At 42.1% G+C, this 24,727-nt stretch overlaps 1 protein-coding gene across 2 annotated transcripts in view; it reads left to right on the forward strand.

Annotated features, from left to right (window-relative positions):
• The window catches only part of tamm41 (TAM41 mitochondrial translocator assembly and maintenance homolog), a 43,402-nt gene extending 23,288 nt beyond the window's left edge, over nt 1-20,114 (forward strand). For both annotated transcript variants that reach the window (XM_070895372.1, XM_070895373.1), the window contains exons 4-8: nt 4,467-4,617; nt 5,200-5,345; nt 5,447-5,612; nt 13,711-13,773; nt 13,907-20,114. In XM_070895372.1, the coding sequence (XP_070751473.1) occupies nt 4,467-4,617; nt 5,200-5,345; nt 5,447-5,612; nt 13,711-13,773; nt 13,907-13,983 (603 nt within the window). In that variant the 3' untranslated portion in view covers nt 13,984-20,114. The remainder of the gene's footprint in view (nt 1-4,466; nt 4,618-5,199; nt 5,346-5,446; nt 5,613-13,710; nt 13,774-13,906) is intronic.
• Nucleotides 20,115-24,727: the final 4,613 nt, after the last annotated feature.

Raw genomic sequence — 24,727 nt, forward strand, 5'->3', positions numbered from 1 at the left:
TCAATACCTGTTACCGAAGGCTGATGACCTGTTTGCAACGCTACTGGGTGGGGGGGAAGGCGTTCACTAAACTGGATCTGACGTCTGCCTACAAGACACAGGCGCTGGTCGAGACGTCAAAGAAACTTGCGTGCATCAACACTCAAAGGACTGTTTATCGACAACAGGTGTCCTTACGGAATTCACTCGGCTGCAGCCATATTTCAGAGGAACATGGAGAGTCTACTGAAGTCCGTCCCTAGAACCATCGTGTTCCAAGATGACATCCTGGTCACAGGTCGTGACACCGCCGAACATCTGAACAACCTGGAAGAGGTTCTACATCATCTGGACAAAGCAGGACTCAGACTGAAACGTTCAAAGTGCATCTTCATGGCACCAGAAATCGAATTCCTGGGGAGGTAAATTGCTGCTGATGGCATCAGGCCTACGGATTCTAAAACCAAGGCTATCAAAAATGCACCCAAGCCTCAGAACGTGACGGAGCTGCATTCGTTCCTTGGTCTACTCAACTACTTCGGTAATTTCCTACCTAGATTGAGCACTTCATTAGAGCCACTGCACATGCTGCTAAGCAAAGGCGACAACTGGGTTTGGGGTGCGTCTAAAGATAGAGCTTTTGAGAAAGCTACTAATCTGCTTTGCTCTAACAAGCTGCTGGTATATTATGATCCGTGTAAGTGTGATGCTTCTTCATATGGAGTTGCTGGGTGCTCCAACAAGCTAATGAGTCGGGTAAACTACAACTGTTGCGGATGCTTCTAAAAGTTTGTCAAAGGCAGAAAGAGCCTATGGCATGGTAGCAAAAGAAGCATTAGCCTGTGCGTATGGAATTAAAAAGGTGCATTAGTATCTTCGGTTTGAACTGGAAACAGATCACAAGCCACTCATTTCATTGTTTTCAGAAAACAAAGGTATCCATACCAGTGCATCATCCCACATCCAGAGGTGGGCGCTGACATTATCTGCCTACAATTGTCATACACCATCGACCTGGCACCAAGAATTGTGCCGATGCACTGAGACGTCTGCCGTTGCCCACACCAGAGGTGGAGACGCCACAACCTGCAGACCTCCTGTTAGTTATAGAGGCTTTTGAAAGTGAAGGAACCCCTGCCACGGCTCAACAAGTTAAGACCTGGACCAGCCAGGAGCCGATATTATCGGTTGTGAAACGTTGTGTCCTTGGTGGTGATCGGTCTGCCATACTCGAGCAAATGGGTGATGAGACCAAACCTTACAACCGTCGCAAAGACAAACTATCCATTCAGTCAGATTGAAAGGCAGAGAAAAATTTGTACATGACCTACATAGCACTCATCCCGGTATTGTCATGATGAAAGCCATTGCCAGGTCTCGTGTATGGTGGCCTGGAATTGACTGATCTGGAATCGTGTGCATCAGTGCAACAGTTGCATACAGCTAAGTAAAGTACCAGCAGAATCGCCGCTGCGTCTGTGGTCGTGGCCGTCCAAACCATGGTCCAGGATCCACATCGACTTTGCAGGTCCCTTCCTGGGAAAGATGTTTTTAGTTATGGTGGATGCATATTCCAAGTGGATAGAGTGTATAATCATGTCATGCAGTACATCCACAGCTACCATTGAGAGCCTTCGTGTCATATTTGCCGCTCATGGTCTTCCCGACATCGTTGTAAGCGACAACGGACCTTGCTTCACTAGTCTGGAGTTTCAAGAGTTCATGAAACTCGATGGTGAGGTCAGCACTATTCAAACCCGCATCTAATGGTCAAGCAGAGCGTGCTGCCCAAACCATCAAGCAGAGTATGAAACGTGTAACTCAAGGTTCACTGCAGACTCACTTCTCATGCATATTGCTTAGTTACATAAGAACATATAAGAATTAGGAACAGGAGTAGGCCATCTAGCCCCTCGAGCCTGCTCCGCCATTCAAAAAGATCGTGGCTGATCTGGCCGTGGACTCTGCTCCACTTACCCGCCCGCTCCCCGTAACCCTTAATTCCCTTATTGGTTAAAAATCTTATCTTATCTGTGATTTGAATACATTCAATGAGCTAGCCTCAACTGCTTCCTTGGGCAGAGAATTCCACAGATTCACAACCCTCTGGGAGAAGAAATTCCTTCTCAACTTGGTTTTAAATTGGCTCCCCCGTATTTTGAGGCTGTGCCCCCTAGTTCTAGTCTCCCCGACCAGTGGAAACAACCTCTCTGCCTCTGTCTTGTCTATCCCTTTCATTATTTTAAATGTTTCTATAAGATCACCCCTCATCCTTCTGAACTCCAAGGAGTAAAGACCCAGTCTACTCAATCTATCATCATAAGGTAACCCCCTCATCTTCGGAATCAGCCTAGTGAATCGTCTCTGTACCCCCTCCAAGGCTAGTTTATCCTTCCTTAAGTAAGGTGACCAAAACTGCACGCAGTACTCCAGGTGCGGCCTCACCAATATCCTGTATAGTTGCAGCAGGACCTCCCTGCTTTTGTACTCCATCCCTCTCGCAATGAAGGCCAACATTCCATTCGCCTTCCTGATTACCTGCTGCACCTGCAAACTAACTTTTTGGCATTCATGCACAAGGACCCCCAGGTCCCTCTGCACCGCAGCATGTTGTAATTTCTCCCCATTCAAATAATATTCCCTTTTACTGTTTTCTTTTCCCCAAGGTGGATGACCTCACATTTTCCGACATTGTATTCCATCTGCCAAACCTTAGCCCATTCGCTTAACCTATCTGAAATTCCTTTGCTGCCTCTCTGTGTCCTCTACACAGCCCACTTTCCCACTAATCTTTGTGTCATCTGCAAATTTTGTTACACTACACTCTGTCCTCTCTTCCAGATCATCGATGTATATTGTAAACAGTTGTGGTCCCAGCACCGATCCCTGTGGCACACCACTAACCACCGATTTCCAACCCAAAAAGGACCCATTTATCCCGACTCTCTGCTTTCTGTTAGCCAGCCAATTCTCGATCCATGCTAATACATTTCCTCTAACTCCACGTACCTCTATCTTCTGCAGTAACCTTTTGTGTGGCAGGACAAGACCCCACACGCTTACCCTGCTGAACTATTGATGCCGAGGTCTCAAGACTGACTTGAGGTCCACCTTGACTTGAACGATCATGTTGAATACAGACGTCCAAGTCAGCAGTGGTATCATGATTGCGCTGCTGTGTCACGTGACATTTCTGTTAATGATCCTGTGTATATACTAAATTATGGTCAAGGTCCCAAGTGGATCGCCGGTACTGTTATGGCCAAGAAGGGTAACAGTGTTTACTGTCCAGCTCGAGATTGGGCAAACATGCAGGAAACATGTTGATCAGATAAAGCTGCACCACACAGATGAACCGGAACAGTCTGAGCAAGACACAATCAGTGACCGATCAACCTACCCTCAGTCATCAGAGGACTCCGCTGTCATCACTGAATCTGGACTTTCAATCCCTGACATGGTCATTGCCAATCCCATCAGATCGGCTGCCCAGCCCCCAGTCATCACAGACTCAGAACGCTCGCTCAAGGCTGGAGTTGAACTGAGACGATCAACTCTGGAGCGGAAAGCCCCGGACCGTCTCAATTTGTAAAAAGACTGTTACTAATATCTTAAAGGGGGATATTGTCATGTATGTATGCTTGGGGTTACTAGCCACCAGGTGGCGCGACTGTCTGAGGTCATTGGGCTGTATGCACGTGTGTGCAGCCCAGGTATAAAATGCAGGCCATCATGTAATGTAATCACTTTGGGCCCTAATAAAGCAGAGCCAGGTTTGTACCTGTTTACGGTATTCAGTCTATCAAGTTATTACATACATAATAGAGGGTAGATGTCTATAGTTTCTCATGTTATTACTGAGCACTATGTGGCATGAATATTCCCTGCCACTTGGCATCTCAAGTCTGGATCTTCTCCAGTTGCTGCTGTTGATTAGCATGGGCTGCTTCATTATCGGAGGAGGTGTAAATGGAGCTGAACACTGGAATCATCAGCCCCATCCCTGACCTTACAATGGGGGGAAGGCCATTGATGAAACCAGATTTATAGGGCATCCGTTCAAATTCCAGCCTCCAATTCATACTCGCACCTGGCTATCTTCTGTGAGTTACTGTTGCAAATTATTTTGAACAGGCCATTGGAGGTGAATTACATGCAATTATAGTAAATTTATCTCTTAAAATCGAACCGTGTCTAAGCTGACTTTTACTTTCTATCACCTCAAAGTGGTTTGTTTTTGCATTTATGTCTTCCCACAATCCTGCTCCTATGTAAGAAGAATTAGGTCAATAATTTCCATGCATCTGCTTCCTTGTAGTCAAATGAATAAGGAAACTGCCTTGATTTGACTTGCTCCTTGGGGGGGGGGGGGGGGGGGGGGGGGGAGAGCACTTCTTGCTGTGAAACAGTGGATCCATATACTCATGGACTCTCTTGTACTCTGAAAGCCACAGCATAGCATCACTGAAATCTGTGTTCATTTGCAGGTGAAGATACTAATCCAAAATGAAAACGGCAAATTGCAAGCTGCACTGGTGAGGAATCTGAAAAGTGCGGTGATTACAGCCTTTCTCATGCTGCCTGAATCGTTTACTGAGGAGGATCTGTACGTTCGTGTTGCTGGACTCTCCTACTCTGGTTTGTTCGTTTTGCAGTGCAGTTGACTCCACTTAGATGAATGTTTCAATTAACTGACTATAAATTGAAAATTCAAACAAATTTTCTGTCTGTACCCATTACATTTACTCAGGTTAGCTGAATTCTTGTGACATTCACTCTTCCAGTGTTTCCCTTATTTTCATTTATAACCCTCTTTATGGCCTTGCCTCACTCTATCGCTGCAGTCCCTTGCAAACCCCTTTTACCTTCCAAAATGCTGCATTTCTCTGACTCTTTCCCCCACTCTCCTCCCCTTTTCCCCACCATTGGTCACCGAGCCTATTCTCTGGAACTCCTCTCCGCTTCTCTGTACCTTTTTTAGAGCTTCAAAACTCGTCCCTTCCACAACTTTTTCAGTCACCAGGCTTAATCTTTCCCTTCCTGGCATACTGTCCATGAAGCACCTGGGGATGTATTTTTTTTACATGTAAAGGTGCTATAGAAATGCAAGTTGCTGTTGTTTTAATATTGTGATCGCAAAAAACAGTCTCTTCAGTAGAGACGCTAGAAGCTTGAATTGGTGTGAACACTGTCGTGGAATTAATTTTCTTTTTTAATCAGGTGATTTTAGAATGATTATAGGGGAAGACCGATCAAAAGTAATGAATATTGTCACTGCAAACATGGAAAACTTCCAAAGACTGTACAATAAAATTTTACAGGAGTGCCCTCAAGTGGTCTACAAGCAGCAGCTGGGTAAATTAGAGGTATGGCACTTCAGTTTACAAGTCGGTTGGCTGGAATATTGCATGTTAATAATGTAAATCCTATTATTGAACTATACTAATTGATGCTATTCATTTTTAAGCTTGATAAAAGCCCAGAAGGTCAATTCAGTCAGTTGATGGCTTTGCCAAGAACTCTTCAGCAAGAGATAACTCGCTTGGTAGACCAACCAGGGAAAAATAGAGATGTAGAAGAGATCTTGCTTCAAGTAGCCCAGGACCCAGACTGTGGCTTTCTAATACAGCAAAGTAAGTGCTATATATTTTACATTTTAGTTAATAACTTGTATGACTTATAGAACTTTCACTGTAACATTGCAGTGATGTTTGATATTTTGTACTTTTAAACCTTTGAGTAGTGTAAATTCGGATTCTGAATTCTGTCCAGAGAGAAAAAAAGGCACTTGCGATTGGAGGCTTGCCATCCACGTACGCCTCCGAACCGAGAGAAAACTCCGTACTTATCTGGGTGTTTCAGGAGCTTCGGACTGTTCGGGTCCTGGGTCTGCAGGCGTACACCTGCTTAAAGGCTCACGCTTCCCAGGGGCGCATGCGGTTCGCAAGTGTCCCTGGGATCTAGTGGGCAATGCCAACCAATGATGAAGGGGGATTCCTATTATGCTTATGGGGGATTCCATTTACTTACAGAATCCCCATAAGCATAATAGAAATCACCTAATAAATAAAATTTGACACCGCTTAAATAAAAATAAATGATCACGGGTTCAAAATTAATTAAAATACCCTTTTTAATTAAACATTTAAAATAAAAATTAAATGTTTTGAAAAATAAATGTAAAATTTAAAAGGGACAAAATTTATCTAAACTAATTTTAAATGTAAGTGAATGATGAATCATTTAAAAAAAAAAAAAAAAATTATTTTAACATTTATTTTAATCTATACGCTGGTTTACAAAAAGGCCTTATGCCTGCTTTTACCAGACATATGCCTGCTTTTTACCAGGCATAAGGGTTTGGTGGGTATTCACTGGGCAGTAGTTGGGCAAATAGCCCAACTCGGTGCAGCAAAAGTGAATTTACAGCGGATGCAGTGAATCTATCTAGGTGAGCCTTGACAGATCGCAAGTTCCGTGTTTTTGTACATCGCATACGGCAATCCGGAACTTGCGGGGCCATTCACAGCGCTTATTGACGGTGTGCGTCTGCCGTCATAGCATTTGGATATTTTAGCAATAGCTACATGTGCAGTACATTTCCCAGTGCTAAACTTCTAGACCTGGACCTGCCATGTCCCCACATTTCCCCTTTCCCTGAGTTAATAGGGCGCATATTCGGAATGGCAGGACTTCTTCCCACTGTAGAGATGCACTCCTGACCCCGGCTGACCTTTTCTGGCCTCCGGATCATTTAATTAGCCTCCGTACTACCTGCAAAAAGTTAACTTTAAAAAAATATATATTTATGCAGCCTCCTTTTAGCCGGTACAAGAACAAACTGCATGAGCACTTCCACAGGCTGAAGGAAAGAATAATTCAGGAAAATGCGAGATGCCTGTGCCTAACGAACAAGCGCAAAGTCCACATTCAAGAATGCGAATCGCAGGAAATAAGTCAGAAATGTATTTCCCTGATTTACATATCATTGGACACCAGAAAATGGGAAAGATACAGATTCTGTGATGCAGGAATACTTTCCCCGAGCACTTTTCTGTCCCCACCTGCCCCAGATTTGGAAAAAAGGTCTCGGCCCTAATCTCCAGTACTTTTAAACCAAGTATACTATTTCAACAAGGTTGTGTTTAAGAATGTTGGTTACATGGAATGTCAGTGCGTGAGTTTATGCTCATAATCTTCCATACTCTGAATTCAAAATCTCATCCATGTTAGTGATGGCAGATTCCAGCTCATCACTCACAAAGAGGAAAAAAATAAATCGTAGCAATTCTGACTCGACCTAAAAGCATTCTTTAAATCAACCCTACCAAAAGGCTATTATCTCATTGTGGAGTTGAGTATGTCTAAAATTAAATCTTCCCAATGACTTGCTCCAAAAACATGGCTGTCAAGTTGTGCTGCAGCTGAGATTTAGTTTGCTGCAGTCAAACTTTAATGAAGGGCTTTTCAATATGCTTAAATTAAAATTTAATAACTTATAATACAAGACAAATGTAAAGACATCATTGCATCCCCAATAATGTCCTCCTCTATTAATAATAAAAACATGGCAAAATGTCTTGAGACATTGCACCCTGGAAGTACCCTTTAACAAAATCACCCAGAACTTCACCCAAAGAAAGTGCATGTTCTGATTAATTTTAAAATGAGAGGCGTTACTATATTAAAATCTTTGGCTTGAAAATGTCATTTTATAAACTGTTTTCTTCAGTCCAGCTTTACCCAAGCTGGAAGCAGCAGCGTGAGCTTCTCAGCTGATCTATTTAGTGCTGTTGTTCAACATTCCCGTTAAACTGTGCGGCTGTGCAGCTGTAGGGAGGTCCCATGCAGGCCGCTTACTGGCTTCACAATGGGAGGTTTCGCGCATGCGCAGAACTTTGAATGGGCCGTGCAGCCCATTAAAGGGTCCTCACACCCCAAAAATAATTTGAAGGAACTTGCTGTTGTATTTCCTTCCAGAGCATTTACTCTACATCTGCACAAACCATCTTTATAAAAGCAGCCCAATGGTAAAGCTAACTTGTAAATTCAGGTTGTAACTTGACACATCTACATTAACAAATCCCATCGTGGAATTCAACCCCTGAGTGAGAACAATTTTTCTTAAAGTAACAAATTTCAGTGCATTATACACATGGTGTGTTGACTTTGTGTTGTGAATCATTAATGTCGGTGATGTCAACAAAGGCAGTAACTGTATCTATTCAAAAGGGTTTACTATGTCTGGAATATTTAACATATACTGTAAATGACTTCATGTGAGTTTCACTGTGTGGCAATTTGCATGTTTTTAGGCATCCTGATTTTGTTTCACAAGAGTGAGTAAGCCTGAAATAATGGGCCCAAGTTTCCACATGATATGCGCCTGATTTTTAGGAGCAACTGGTGGAGAACGGACTATCTTAGAAATCGCAATTCTCCACATTTTTTTTTCTGCAGTTCTAGTCAGTTAGAACAGTTTCACTTTTTGGAACAGAATTTTTTCTTCAAAAGGGGGCGTGTCCGGCCACTGACGCCTGATTTCAAAGTTTCCACAGTGAAAACGTACTCCAAACTAACTTAGAATGGAGCAAGTGAAGATTTTTGTAAACTAAAAAAACCTTGTCTACACATTAAAAAATCAGACGCAGGTTACAAATTAGGCGTCCAGAACGAGGTGGGGGGTGGGGGGGGGGGGGGGGGAAGGGAAGTCATTAAATTCTATAATAAATCCTTATTTATACTTCTACAAATATTATACAAATAAATCCAACCTGAATAAACATTTATAAGTAAAGAAAAGATTAAATAAACCATCTTCCTACCTGTGTGAAAGTGCTTCAGCCAGGGAGAATTCTGCAGGAAGCCTCACAAGTTGAGGCAGCCGTTCGTTCCCGCGGGGGGGGGGGGGGGAAGGAGGCAGCCGTTCGTTCCCGCGGGGGGGGGGGGGGGGGGGGAAGGAGGCAGCCGTTCGTTCCCGCGGTGGGGAGGGGGGGGTGGGGAAGGAGGCAGCCGTTCGTTCCCGCGGCGGGGGAGGGGGGAGGAGGGAAGGAGGCAGCCGTTCGTTCCCGCTTGGGGGGGGGGGGAGGAAGCCGTTCCCGACGGCGGGCGGAGGGTGGGGAGGGAAACGGCTGCCTCAACGTTCTGAGGCTTCCTGCAGCCTTCTCACTGCTGCAAGAAGCCTCAGTGCTGATGTGCTGATGGCAATGTGCTTTTATTTTAAAAATTTCAAAAATTAAACAGCTACAAAGAACTACAAAAATGGCCGAGTGCCAATGTTTCCTTCACACTGCGCGTGCGCGAACGCTCCAACGCGCATGCGCAGGGTTGCCGGCAGGAAAAAAACTAATTTAAATGGTACCCGCCCCCTCCCACTTACAAAATCGGCGTGAGTGGTAGGCTCCGCCCCCCTGGCCACCGCGCCAAGCAGACATGGAGCTGCAGGGCGCTCCAGAATCGCATGTTTTTTTTCCGGCGCCGTTTTTTATCGTGTGGAAACTTGGGGCCAATGTGCTGTTATCACATGCTTTTAAGGATGACGGGCATTGAACTTTGAGAGGAAATGTCGCATGCTTTACAGGCAATGTAAACACATGGGAGGTTGAAGTTTCATTGAACCCAAAATTTCCTGGAGACTTGTGAGGCAGCTTCCCGGTTTCCTCTGGACTAATTTGGGCTGGCAGTAATGTCAGCAGCAGCCATCTGGTGGGTCCTGGGAGGCGGGACAGGAGGCAAGCATGGGCCGGCAGCGGCCCGTAGCAGTGCTGTGGGACCAGAAGGATCACTCCTGCTCCTCCTGGCTCCATGTTAAGGTAAGCTTAAAATGGAAAAAACTTATTTATGTTTATAGCCTCCAGCAATCCCTTTAAGGAATCTGAAAAACTGAGCGAAGCATGCTGGTTGGTTCATGTTCCACTGTTTAATGACAGTGGAGTGTGTAAACAAGTGTTCGGCCCCTTCTTTGTGCTAATTAGGGGCCTTAAAGCTGTTAAAAGTGGCCATCAAAAAAGCCTGTCTATCGCCACAGCCAATGTGTTGCCTGGAGGCACAAAATTAGACCTTTTTGCCTTTGTTTCGTGCTCAAAAGGAGCAAAATTGATGAAGGAAATGAGGTACAACTTCACCGCCTGTTTGTTTAATCTGAGACTTTTAGGCAGTTTAACTTACTCGTGTCATCTAAATAAATAAATCTGTAACTTAGAATGTCCTTTAAAAACGCATTACAGCAACTGAGTGTGTCCAAAACCCAAACAATTTTATACAACTGATCATATTCAGTATAGTCAAAGGATTTGAAATTCAGAATTCTCTGACTCTGGTCAGATCTGACTCTTCTTTGATCTGCTTAATAAATGCACATGGGATATGTCATTGGCTGTGCAACTTCTGAGGTCCCTGATTCACCATTATTCTCGCTGTCATGTATTCAAATTACTTTTCCCGGAAAGTTGGGAGTAAGTTCACAACAGGAAGATTAAAAACATAAGAAATAGAAGCTTGACTAAGCCATATGACCTCTCAAGTCTGCTGCGCAATTCAATAAGATCATAGCTGAACTTCTACATCAACTCCATTCCTGTTCTATCCCCATATCCCTTGATTCCCTTAGCATCCAAAGATTTATCGATCTCAGTCTTGAATATACTCAGCGACTCAGCATCTGCAGCCCTCTGAGGTAGAGAATTCCAAAGGTTCACAACCCTCTGAGTGAAAAAATGTCTCTTCATCTTCCTCCTAAATGGCCAACCCCTTGTCCTGAAGCTATGACCCCTAGTTCGAGACTCTCCAGTCAGGGGAAATTACCCCTCAGCATCTACCCTGTCAAGCCCTCTGAAACATATAACATTCTTAATGAGATGACCTCTCATTATTATAAATTTGAGAGAATATAGGCCCATTCTATTCAATCTCTCCTCATAGGACAGCCCTCACATCCCAGGAATCAATCTAGTGTACCTTCGTTGCATCCCCTCTAAAGCAAATGTATCCTTCCTTGGGTAAAGAGACCTGCACACAGTATTCCAGAAAGACTTCCTTACTCTTATACTCCAACCCCCTTGCAATAAAGACTAACATACCATTTGCCAACTTAATTGCTTGCTGTACCTGCATGTTAGCTTTGTGATTCAGTACAAGGACACCCAAATCCCCTGAATCTCAACATTTCCCAATCTCTCACCATTTTAAAAATATTCTACTTTTTCATTCTTCCTACCAAAGTGAATAATTTCACACTTCCCCATATTGTACTCCATCTACTACCTCCTTGCCCAATTACTTAATCCCTTTGTAGCCTCTACGTCCTCCTCATAGCTTACTTTCCCAACTAGCTATGTATCGTCAGCAAACTTGGATATATTACACACGGTCACTTCATCTAAGTAATTGAGATAGATTACAAATAGCTGAGGCCCAAGCACTGATCCTTGCAGCATCTTACTAGTTATAACCGGCTAACCCGAAAATGACCTGTTTATTCCTACTGTCTGTTTTCTGTCCGTTAACCAATACTCTATCCATGCTAATATATTAACCCAATCCCATTACCCCATATCTTGTAACAGCCTCTTATATGGTACCTTATTGAATGCCTTCTGAAAGTCCAAATATAGTACATCCACTAGTTCTCCTTTATCTACTCTGCTAGTTACACCTTCAAAAACCTCTAATAGATTTTCCTAATAGATTGAAGCACGAAACGGTATAATTCCTGAGTCAAATTGTTTTTTACTTTTTATATTTCTATCACTTAATTTTATTTTCTGTATCAGTACCCAATTAGGAAATAACATGCAAATTTCTCAGTGGCAAATTCCACCATGTGCAATTTTTGTCGACCAGTATCTCGAGGTTTCTCAAAATATTTCTTAATATATGACTATCAGTATTTGGGCAACATAATTATTGTAATCTTATGCAAAATATTTTATTTCATTTTCCCCACTGACATCGTATTACGCAAAATTCCCTGCATCTCCGTCACAAAGTCCAGTAAAATACCTGTTTTCTGGCTTCTGGCAGTACCACTGTGCAGTTCGCCATCTGCAAATGAGAGAAGTATGGGCAAGATACCTGCAATTTTTATTCTTATTCCCATACTCTCTCCCTATCCCCCAGGGAAAGAAAAGCTTGACCTCATCTGCACTTCCACAGTGGAATGGCATAGTCAATAAATTGGTATGAATTTGTATCCCGCCAGACTTGCCACCAAGCAGTGCTTCATTATTGGAGTTCTATCCTCATTTTTATTTCCTATTGCAATTTGGATTTTCTCTCAACTTTTTTGTTTACTTGGTCACTAAAGAGAGGCAGTTTGCATAAGCAGACCATTTTTCCTTTGAACCACATCTTCACCCTTAATAATGTGAGTACATTAGTCTCCACATCACCAATTATCCCTTAGCCATGGTATATTGTATTCCAGGAGAGCATATGGGATGCACACTTCCTTCTCCCTATCTATTCCAAACGGCAATAAATATCATAATGCAAAATCAAGTTGTAAACCTACATCTATGAGCTAGATTTAATCACAAGATTTTACTCAGAAACCCAAAGATACAGCATTTCAGTTATCAGACTAATACTTGGAGACCACTAGTATAGAATCAGTCCATAAGACATTACAATATTCCCTTCAATACGCATTTCTTACACAGTCTAATAACCTGCAAGGCGTTTGGACAAAACCGACTTTACACAATAGACTTCCTAAATCTGATGTTTATGTGTAATATGAACTTCCTACTCACAACATGGAACCTTGCTGTCTATTAGATTGAACTGGAACTAAAGTGGCACAGCTATTGCAAGTTTTCCAGGTGTTACTATTGATGCATTTGAAATGAGTAATTTGTCTACTTGCCCCAGCTTATGAATATGCAAAAAAAATCCCATTTTAAAGAAAAACTGTCCGCCTACAAAGCAAATATTGACATACTTAATTTCTAAGTACAGGTCGTGACACCAACAAAGCAGGCTAGTCGACTCTCATTGAATGTTGATGAATCTGCTCAGTTTTGGGTATCCGCTTGGTCTCTGACGGGGAACAGCTGGCACCAATTTTAAATCACTTTTATGCTACCTACCTAAAGACCCTGAAATGTTCCCTTTTTAATTCCGGATGAAAACTCTGCTTTCACACACCCCACTTTGGATCTAGTCGTTCCTTCCATTTAATTAAACAAATTATAAGATGGGGTACTAGCCCGAAGTCTGACATGGGGAATAATGGCCTCAAACCTGTATTTACCCACTGTACATTAGCACCATTGTGTATTGCCAACGGACTACCCCTTGTTCTTCATTTAATAGGATATATCGAGTCTGCACCAGTTGTAGTCTGGCTACACAGTTATGGCATAAGTCTAGGTTCTGCTGCTTTGTTGTGAATGCCTTTATGCAGGAACTTGGAAAGAAACTATTTGTGACTGAGCAAAATTGAGAGCGAAGCAATAAAAATAGCTAGAGGACAATTGCAGGAGTGCCCATCTGTCCCGAGTTGCACTGACTGGACTGCACCCCTATACTTGAAACTGGTACTCCAGGTCGATCATTGTATAAGCATAATCTTTTCCAAGCTGTAGTTTCAAATTTCAAAGTCCTAAGTGCAAAGTATAACATTATTTAAAAATATAGTTGGGACTTTTATAGTATATGTCAATTTTTTAAAAAATTTGAATAAAAGCTTAAATGTTTTTCTTTTTCCCCCCCCCCAAAAAAAAATGCTAGGTGTAGCTGGTATCGTAAAATCCTCAAGTATGACCCAGAGTGCAAAAGGAATTCTTACTGCAGGTAAGAAGTTTTCCCTGTAAATAATTGTACACTGTAATGTATTGAGTGCAGTCAGTTAACGTTCCATTGGCAATTTTCGAGTTTTATTAACATTGCCAGACATTCTCTCATGTAATGTTTCATGTGTATTTAGGTGTGAAAAAAACAGTTACCTACAGCACGCAGAAGCTGCATAAAATGTGGAGAGGATGGAGAAGAAAATCTTCCTAAAGTTTTTACTATCTATTATTTAAACTATATTTGAGAAAGATTATTTTTTTTTTATGACGCACAATAGCTGTTTGAGTTTTTCATCAGTGACTGGGATACTTAATAAATTATGAAATACGTTTCCATCATCTTTATAATGACGGAGATAAATCCCTCAGCACTTCTGTATCATTAATAATGATTAAAATGTATTTCTTTTCAAAATAATTTTACTGGTAAATATTTTATGAACACGTACTATTTATTTGCAATATTCAGTATTACAGTTTTATGGAACTTCTTTGTAAATGTGCAATTTTTGCAAACAGTAGCTACTTTGTAATCAGTGGGTTAATTAGGATCCAATCATTATGGGTACTGTACAAATCCAAATGAGGCACAGATGCTACAGTTAACTGAACACAACCAATAAGGGAGCTTTAATTCAGATCATAAGATTGTTATTTAATCATCTGTAAGTCACACCCATTAACCAATATGGTGACATCATAGTGAGGCTTCAGGTCATGTGAGTTGTTTGGTTTTGTGGATTTTGTATCTGAATCACTCAAAAATAAGGTTTCAATTATTTGTGTTTGTGAGTTCCCTGTCAATGCTATTTCTTGTTTAATTAGATATTTTTACTTTCTGCTCTGTTTGGACATGATGATTCTTGTTTTAGTATGGAGAGGGCAAATCAGCAAGGACCAGAGATCAAACCAGGGTCTTTCCTGTCTATGCTTAGTGCCACGCCATGTGGTGAATTTACCCATTGAACCATGGGGAGGAGAGGTGGAGCCATACAGCTATCCATTATTGAGGCACTAGTTTACTTAGCAAAACAGGTTTTGGAGCAGATCACAAATAGCAATAATAAGTGTCATTATGAGGTACCATACTTCAACTGAAACCTTTTGCTAGGCAAATGCAATAGCTCTTGTATTTATTTAGATTGATTGGCTTTCAGTCCAGTGAATTACCACTCCACAGTAGAATGATTCACTTTTAAACAGGTAGTGCTTATTGAATTAAACCCAAATGTATCTTGCTTTACTAGTTAATCTAGTTGGTGGATAGATTTGGGTTTAATTCAAAAAATTGAAATGCATTGCATTCCACTGTTTACTGCATTGCCTTTATAGTCAGTAGCAGCAGTTTTCATGCTTACAAAGGCCATGAATACTGCATTGTTCAAATAAATTTTGTCAGTCAGTTATCAAATACATGTAGAAAGCTGTCACCATATGAAAGTATCCAACCCAAGTTAATGAAAAATACACAGCTAGAATTTCTGTTGGTTTGATAATGGAATGTACATTCTCTTGCCATAAGGACACAATGCTCTCTCTCCAATCTAGAGAGCTTGGGTGCAGGTTGGCAAAAGATTGCAAACTATACATGCAGGAGCACTGCTGGAATTTAGCAAGCTAAAGCAAGCATATCAAATTAGTAAGTTTTGCTTCCCTTTGTTCAGTCAGGATTACCCTCCTTGTTTGAATATTCACTTACAATTCTGTCTGGAGGATCCCAATTTCCAATAACAGGATGCTCCCGCAAAGCACTGCTAATAAGCCAGCCTGGTTAATCAATCCTTTACAGTGCCCTGGAGATATGCTGATCTTCCTGCTCCGTTATCGGATTATCGTGTCCACCACAGCGGGTTGATTTGTGTCCAATCGTCCATCAGCCAATTGCTGTCTTGGAGTTAGCTATCTTACACGCAAAGAGATGTTACTTAAATTCCTTTTCTTTGCTTTCCCCTGAGAGGATAGTTATTAATTAGCCAAAACCAATTACTATAGACATCGATATTTTAATAAGCTTGTGTTTTGAATTTCTTGTAATATGTCCAAGCTTTTACTTAATTGGATAAAGCACATAGTGATTTTCAGGTGAACATATTACCACTAGCTTCCTGTTGATGGCAGTGCTGGGAAGTGGCAGCCAAATAGCTCAGCCACAGCAAATATATAAAATGCATTCAAGTTGAATCCATTTTTTTTCCTGGGATTTTTACCAGTGTTTTGGGAATCCCAGGTTCTATTGGTACTTTGAAAATTGTACAATTAATATTAATAGGGTTACATCATTTATAGCAATGCACATTGGCATTGGAAAACTAGATTCATATGGCCTGAAGGGCTTAACTGGATTTGGTGCCTGTGAAACCATTAAAATAAAATGTGCTTGCATACTTTGTTGTTTTACAACCAATTTGCCATTTGGATTTGTTTGACATTGACAGATTTTTAAATAGGCATTACAAACACATTTATATATCTAATCTACAGAAAATTGTTGACCAGATCCATCTCTTAAAGGTATCAAAATGTATATAATAAAAGCAAGGCAGTTATTTAATGTAGCTTGTTTCTGACTTGAATCTGCAAATTTGTAAGCACCTTCCAATCTGTAATCTTCCTTCACCCAACAGCAAGTAAACTCTGCTTGACCTCAGTATGTTTACTTGGAGCCATTAGATGTCAGGTTCTTCAACACAGCTCCAGTTCAGTGCAGAATAATACATTGTACGCAAGATGGTGCAATGCTCACCTAACGTAATGTGAACAATGCCATGTAGATTGTGTTTGGATAAAAATATTACTATGGAAGACCTGTCTAAATTAAGTGCATAATTTTTCACAATTTCTGATGGACCATTTATTCACCTAAGATGGACACATTTTCATTTCTTCATTCATAAGAAATAGGAGCAAGAGTAGGCCATACGGCTCTTCGAGCCTGCTCCGCCATTCAATAAAATCATGGTTGATCTTCCATCAATTCCACTTTCCTGCCCGATCCCCATATCATTTGATTTCCTTAGTGACCAAAAGTCAATCGATCTCGGTCTTGAATCCATGCCTTTAGTTATCTCTAGACTTGACCATTCCAATAGTCTCCTGGCTGGCCTCCCATCTTCCGCCTTCCATAAACTTGAACTCATCCAAAATTCTGCTGTCCGCATCCTAACTCGCACGAAGTCCCATTCATCCATCAGCCCTGTGCTCGCTGACCTAATCTACTCAATTTCTCCTCATAAGACAGGCCTCTCATCCCAGGAATCAAGCTAGTGAATCTTCGTTGCACCCGCTAAGGCAAGTATATCCTTCCTTACGTAAGGAGACCAAAACTGTACACCCTACTCCAGTTGTGGTCTCACGAAAGCCCTATATAATTGCAGCAAGATTTTATTAATCTTGTACTGCAACCCCCTTGCAATAAAAGCTAACATATCATTTACCTTCCTAATTGAATACTGTATCTGCATGTTAGCTTTCTGTGATTTGTACATAGCAGCACTCAATTCTTGACCACTGCTCCAATAAAATATCCATCACTTAACACCAATCTCGCATGCCTTTTTGTCTAGCTATCTCGCACCTACTACAATTTTATCAAACATTTTGAAAAGAAAGTCTTGCATTTATATTGTGTATATCACCTTTCTCAAATTTCTCAAAGTAGTTGTCAGACAATTAATTACTTTGAGCTTCAGTTATTAAGCTCACAATTGTCTCAATGTGAGGCTTGTAATACAGGTACAGCTCATTCAACAATGCATAAGAACATAAGAAATAAGAGCAGGAGTAGGCCATACGGCCTCTCGAGCCTGCTCCACCATTTAATATGATCATGGCTGATCCGATCATGGACTCGGGTCCACCTACCTGCCAGCTACCCATAACCCCTTATTCCCTTATCGGTTAAGAAACTGTCTATCTCTGTCTTAAATGTATTCAATGACCCAGCTTCCACAGCTCTTTGCGAGAAGAAATTCCTCCTCATCTCAGTTTTAAATGGGCAGTCCCTTATTTTAAGATTATGCCCCCTAGTTCTAGTCTCCCTATCAGTGGAAACAACCTCTCTGCATCCACCTTGTCAAGCCTCCTCATAATCTTATACATTTCAATAAGATCACCTCTCATTCTTCTGAATTCCAATGAGTAGAGGCCCAACCTACTCAACCTCTCCTCATAAGTAAACCTCCTCATCTCTGGAATCAACCCAGTGAACCTTCTCTGAACTGCCTCCAAAGCAAGTATATCCTTTCTTAAATATGGAAACCCAAACTGTATGCAGTATTCCAGGTGTGGCCTCACCAATACCTTGTATAACTGTGGCAAGACTTCCTTTAATGTTCCATCCCCTTTGCAATAAAGGCCAATATTCCATTGGGCTTCCTGATCACCTGCTGTACCTGCATATTAACCTTTTGTGTTTCATGCACTACCCCCAGGTCTCACTGTACTGCAGCACTTTGCAATTTTTCTCCATTTAAATAACAACTTGCTCTTGGATTTTTTTTCATCTTATGACCTCACACTTTCCAACATGATACTCCATCTGCCAAATTTTTGCCCACTCACTTAACCTGTCTATGTCCTTTTGCATATTATTTGCCGCCTCCTCCTCACACACTGCTTTTCTTCCCATCTTTGTATCGTCAGCAAACTTGGCTACGTTACACTCTGTCCTTTCTTCCAAGTCGTTAATATAGATTGTAAATAGTTGGAGTCGCAGCACTGATCCCTGCCGCACCCTGACTGGATTATGCTTTATCAAATGTTCTGCTACTGCTTCTTTTAATAATGGACTCCAACATTTTCCCAACCACAGATGTTAGGCTAACTGGTCTATAGTTTCCTGCTTTTTGTCTGCCTCCTTTCTTAACTAGGGGTAGGGTTACATTTGCAATTTTCCAATCTGGATCCTGTTCCAGTACTCAACACAAAGTCAAAAGAAGTCAGTTCCACAAAAGCATTTTGAACCTGAATTCTAAATATTCCAAAGCACCGGTGAGTGGGGTACATGTTAAGGCTACAGTAATTAACTGGTGATAGTCAACAACATGGGCCATTGCTCCTTTGACCCATGGCTACCAAATTCAAATTGCATGATTTATTGGTTTTCCATGGAATTTGTAAACCAGCGACCTTGATTAAATGGCCATAAATGTAATAGTTGTAAAATTACTGGATTTATATCATTTTGACCATGTGCAGCTTTCTGGAGTTCTGCAATTATCCCAGGTTGTAACAGTGAAAATAAAGTAACTGCTTCTACATAATTACATTTGGCCAAGTCTCCCCAAGTATATTGAACCAAATAGATTAAATATTTAAAGGCACCATCTATAGGTAGAATCTAAAGTTTAATGTCATTAGATATAGTTCAGAATTCAATAGAGTTCTCAAAAGTGCTGGCTGATTACATAGGTGGGTGAGTGAGCGATTGAAAGGTTCTAGCATATCATCCGATTGTTTTGAGTGCAAAAAACTCACAAAATGGCAACAAAGACCACTGTAAATATAATTTCTGTGTATATAAAAAAAAAAACTAGAATAGTCATAAGATGGAAAATTTGACTTAAATTGCCTGCACCCCCCCCCCTCCCCACCACTAGCCTGAATATTAAAAGATGATGTATCCTGTTAAATAGTGTGTTCATCAATGTGTAAATAAAGAGCAAGAGCTGTTACAATTGAGTCACCACTACTTTTGCTGGTGAAATCATATGCCATTAATGACTACTCAGATAATGAATTTCATACAAACATGTGGCAAGAGACCATTAAAAAGGAGTTCAGTAAATTTGCAAAAATGTGAACTGCAAGTATCAAAGTAATTCCTAGAATATGATGGTGCCATAATAACTGCGCCTTGCTGAGAAGGAGGCAGGTAACTTGTGCCAAGATCTTTGCTGCTGCTTCTGTGAAGACAACCATTTGGGAGCTTTTTCTCAGAAGTGACCCGCCCCCAAACTACAGGAACACGCCACGGGGGGAGGGGGGGAATCACAGATGTGGTTACTTGGTGTGTGGGTATAGCTAAACATAATCCCTATTTTGGCAAGTAATTGAACCTACTGTTGGACAGAAGACGAGATCCAGAGAGGGGAACTTTTTCTTTACAGAGGATGGTAAAACAATGTCATTTATTTGTTTAGCATTCTGGGTAAATCTGGCATTAATTTATGGGCAAATGGGACAAGATTTAGATGATAGTACACCTCGGGCAATGTGCCAAAATTGTCATAAAATGGTTAGTTTTACAGTAAACAGTTTCTTGTAAGTGTTTAATTTTAAAATTGGTCTAAAAGAATTGTGATTATCCTAACATTCTTGTCGAATTAAAAATGAATGTTTTTATTTTTGTCACTGGCATTTTTTTTTCTAAGAAGTTGCTAAGCACTACAGTATAAGTGATGGAAAGAAAAATGAATTCTGGAGGGCTGCAAATGTGATGCACAATTGGTATTGCCATCTTTCCCCAGACCTAGCTAGACCAACATCAGGTGTTATTGGACCTCATTCTCCTCTGCCAAAACCACCCAGTACTCTGGGATCATCTTGCAGAGCTAAGATAACCCCCGCCTTTTCTCCACTCCCAACCATCTCCTTAAGCCCTTCTCACCTGCCCCTTCCATCCTCGCCTCCAGGAACAAGAGCATGGACTTCTTCATTACTAAGATTGACACCATCCATTCAACTGCCTTTACTGATGCCCACTTTCCCCTTGCACACCAAGCCATTCCTCTCCCATAGGCTCCTTTCCTGATCCCACATTTTTTTCTAATTTCCTATTTCTCCTTGTGTCCTCTCCGAGCTCATCTTATCCATGAGACCCACTTACTACTGCCTGGACCCCATTCCCACTAAACTGCTGACCACCCAACATCCCTTCCTGGGCCCCATGCTAACTGACACTGTAAATGGTTCCCTCGCCAGATTATTCCCATGAGATAAGGAATATATAGAATAGATTTCCTTTGAAAGCAGTAAATGCTATGTTACTGCTTCTTCTTAGGTAGCCCCTCAGAGTCGAGGATGACTTGCTTCCACACTGAGTTCTCAGGTGACTGATGAGTCCAATGTGGGACCTGTCACAGGTGGGGCAGACGGTGGTTGGAAGGACGGGTGGGTTGTAATGCGCTCCTTCTGCTGTTTGCGTTTGGCTTCCGTGTGCTCCCGGCGAAGAGACTCTAGATATTCGGCACCTTCCCGGATGCTTCTCCATTTTGAGCAGTCTTGGGCCAGGGATTCCCAGGTGTCAGTGGAGATGTTGCACTTTTTCCAAAGAGGCTTTAAGGGTGTCCTTGAAGCATTTCCTCTGCCCACCTGAGGCTCGCTTGCCATGTGGGCGCTCTGAGTAGAGCGCTTGTTTTGAGAGTCTAGTATCGGGCATACGCACAATCTGGCCCGCCCATCAGAGCTGATCGAGCATGGTCAATGCTTTGATGCTGGAGATGTTGGCCTGAGCGAGAACACTGACGATGGGTTTGCGGAAGCAGCGTTGGTGGTACCTCTCCAGTGCTTTGAGATGCCTGCTTTACATAGTCCATGTCTCTGAAGCAGTAGCGGGCCATTTGGAAAAGCATGGTTTTTATGAAGGAGAAATCATGTTTGACAAATTTGCTGGAGTTCTTTGAGGGTGTAACGAGCAGGGTGGATAAGAGGGAACCAGTGGATGTGGTGTGTGTGGATTTCCAGAAGGCATTCGATAAGGTGCCACATAAGAGGTTACTGCACAAGATAATAGCTCACAGGGTTGGGGGTAATATATTAGCATGGATAAAGGATTGACTAACTAACAGAAAGTCGGGATAAATGGGTCTTTTACCGGTTGGCAAACAGTGATTAGTGTGATACCGCAGGGATTGGTGCTGGCTCCTCAACTATTTACAATCTATATTAAGGAGTTAGATGAAGGGACCGAGTGTAATGTAGTCAAGTTTGCTGATGATACAAAGATGGGCGGGAAAGCAAATTGTGAGAACACAAAAAATCTGCAAAGTGATATAGACAGGCTAAGTGAGTGGGCAAAAATTTGGCAGATGGAGTATAATGTGGGAAAATGCAAGGTTATCCACTTTGGCAGAAATAATAGAAAAGCAAATTTTAATTTAAATGGAGAAAAATTGCAAAGTGCTGCAGTACAGAGAGAGACACAAAACGTGGAGGCCACACCTGGAGTACTGCGTGCAATTTTGGTCTCCGTATTTAAGGAAGGATATACTTGCATTGGAGGCTGTTCAGAGAAGGTTCACTAGGTTGATTCTGGGGATGAGGGGGTTGACTTATGAAGATAGGTTGAGTAGGTTGGGCCTATACTCATTAGAGTTCAGAAGAATAAGAGGCGATCTTATCGAAATGTATAAGATAATGAGGGGGCTCGACAAGGTGGAAGCAGAGAGGATATTTCCACTCACAGGGGAAACTAAAACTAGGAGACATGGGGCTAGAACCTCCACTTTTCTTTGCATGCTTAACGTCCATTTTACCGCTGAAATGACGTATAACGCCCATATATCGCCCATTCGGGCACAAAATGGAAACTGATGGGCTTTTTTAGAAGACGTATCGCCAAGCGTTATTTTCCCAATGGGCTTAATGCCGAGATTCAATATTAACACCCGCCCACTGTTTTTTGTCATAACGAGCATATTTACCCAAACTAGCGGCCATGGAGATCGTCCATCTTCAATTTCACCACCTCATACACATATAGCCCACAATGTCGCTCGCTCAAAAAACCGCCCACAAAAAGTGGAACTAACTGGAACGAACATCAGTGGTGTGGCTGCCATTTGTTAAATCCCACTCTTAAGTGAGGAGCTGATATTGGAAAGATTTGACTGAAAGAGCGCTGATGTGAGTGACAACGCAGACACACTGCTGTGTGTGTGCAACTCAGACATCAATGGTGCCCATCATCTTGGCACCAGTTAATTGATAAGTTGTAATTAACCTTTTCATGGTAAGGAATCACCAGTGCGTAATGGTCCAGCTATGTGTGAGAATGCGTATCAAGGTTATGTTCAATAACAAAAGTTTAATACCAACGTTGGTCTGAAATCATAAGTATCACAGCCAATAACACCCATCCCACTTTTTCCACCATTGACATCAATCACATGTTCAACAACACAGAATACAAAGGCAAAGCAGGAGCGTGGTCCCCGGCCCCCATACATTGCAACAAATTACAGACACCCAGATGGAGATATAACACAGCCATCACCTGTGCACATACATCTCACTTTCCTTCCCACCTCTACCCCTTCCCCTCCTCGCTCCATGGCGCCTGGCTGAGGAGCTCCTCAGGCGGTGCCTCATTGGGGGGGGGATAGAAACATAGAAAATAGGTGCAGGAGCAGGCCATTCAGCCCTTCTAGCCTGCACCGCCATTCAATGAGTTCATGGCTGAACATGAAACTTCAGTACCCCCTTCCTGCTTTCTCGCCATACCCCTTGATCCCCTGAGTAGTAAGGACTTCATCTAACTCCCTTTTGAATATATTTAGTGAATTGGCCCCAACCATTTTCTGTGGCAGAGAATTCCACAGGTTCACCACTCTCTGGGTGAAGAAGTCTCTCCTCAGCTCGGTCCTAAATGGCTTACCCCTTATCCTTAGACTGTGACCCCTGGTTCTGGACTTCCCCAACATTGGGAACATTCTTCCTGCATCTAACCTGTCTAAACCCGTCAGGATTTTAAACGTTTCTATGAGGTCCCCTCTCATTCTTCTGAACTCCAGTGAATACAAGCCCAGTTGATCCAGTCTTTCTTGATAGGTCAGTCCCACCATCCCGGGAATCAGTCTGGTGAATCTTCGCTGCACTCCCTCAACAGCAAGAATGTCCTTCCTCAAGTTAGGAGACCAAAATTGTACACAATACTCCAGGTGTGGCCTCACCAAGGTCCTGTACAACTGTAGCAACACCTCCCTGCCCCTGTACTCAAATCCCCTCGCTATGAAGGCCAACATGCCATTTGCTTTCTTAACCGCCTGCTGTACCTGCATGCCAACCTTCAATGACTGATGTACCATGACACCCAGCTCTTGTTGCACCTTCCCTTTTCCTAATCTGTCACCATTCAGATAATAGTCTGTCTCTCTGTTTTTACCACCAAAGTGGATAACCTCACATTTATCCACATTATACTTCATCTGCCATGCATTTGCCCACTCATCTAACCTATCCAAGTCACTCTGCAGCCTCATAGCATCCTCCTCGCAGCTCACACTGCCACCCAACTTAGTGTCATCCGCAAATTTGGAGATACTACATTTAATCCCCTCGTCTAAATCATTAATGTACAATGTAAACAGCTGGGGCCCCAGCACAGAACCTTGCGGTACCCCACTAGTCACTGCCTGCCATTCTGAAAAGTACCCATTTACTCCTACTCTTTGCTTCCTATCTGACAACCAGTTCTCAATCCACGTCAGCACACTACCCCCAATCCCATGTACTTTAACTTTGCACATTAATCTCTTGTTGGGACCTTGTCGAAAGCCTTCTGAAAGTCCAAATATACCACATCAACTGGTTCTCCTTTGTCCACTTTACTGGAAACATCCTCAAAAAATTCCAGAAGATTTGTCAAACATGATTTCCCCTTCACAAATCCATGCTGACTTGGACCTATCATGTCACCATATTCCAAAAGCGCTGCTATGACATCCTTAATAATTGATTCCATCACTTTACCCACTACTGAGGTCAGGCTGACCGGTCTATAATTCCCTGTTTACTCTCTCCCTCCTTTTTTAAAAAGTGGGGTTACATTGGCTACCCTCCACTCGATAGGAACTGATCCAGAGTCAATGGAATGTTGGAAAATGACTGTCAATGCATCCGCTATTTCCAAGGCCACCTCCTTAAGTACTCTGGGATGCAGTCCATCAGGCCCTGGGGATTTATCGGCCTTCAATCCCATCAATTTCCCCAACACAATTTCCCGACTAATAAAGATT

This window comes from Pristiophorus japonicus, chromosome 12 (assembly GCF_044704955.1).
Source record: "Pristiophorus japonicus isolate sPriJap1 chromosome 12, sPriJap1.hap1, whole genome shotgun sequence".
In the NCBI taxonomy this organism is placed as follows: domain Eukaryota; kingdom Metazoa; phylum Chordata; class Chondrichthyes; family Pristiophoridae; genus Pristiophorus; species Pristiophorus japonicus.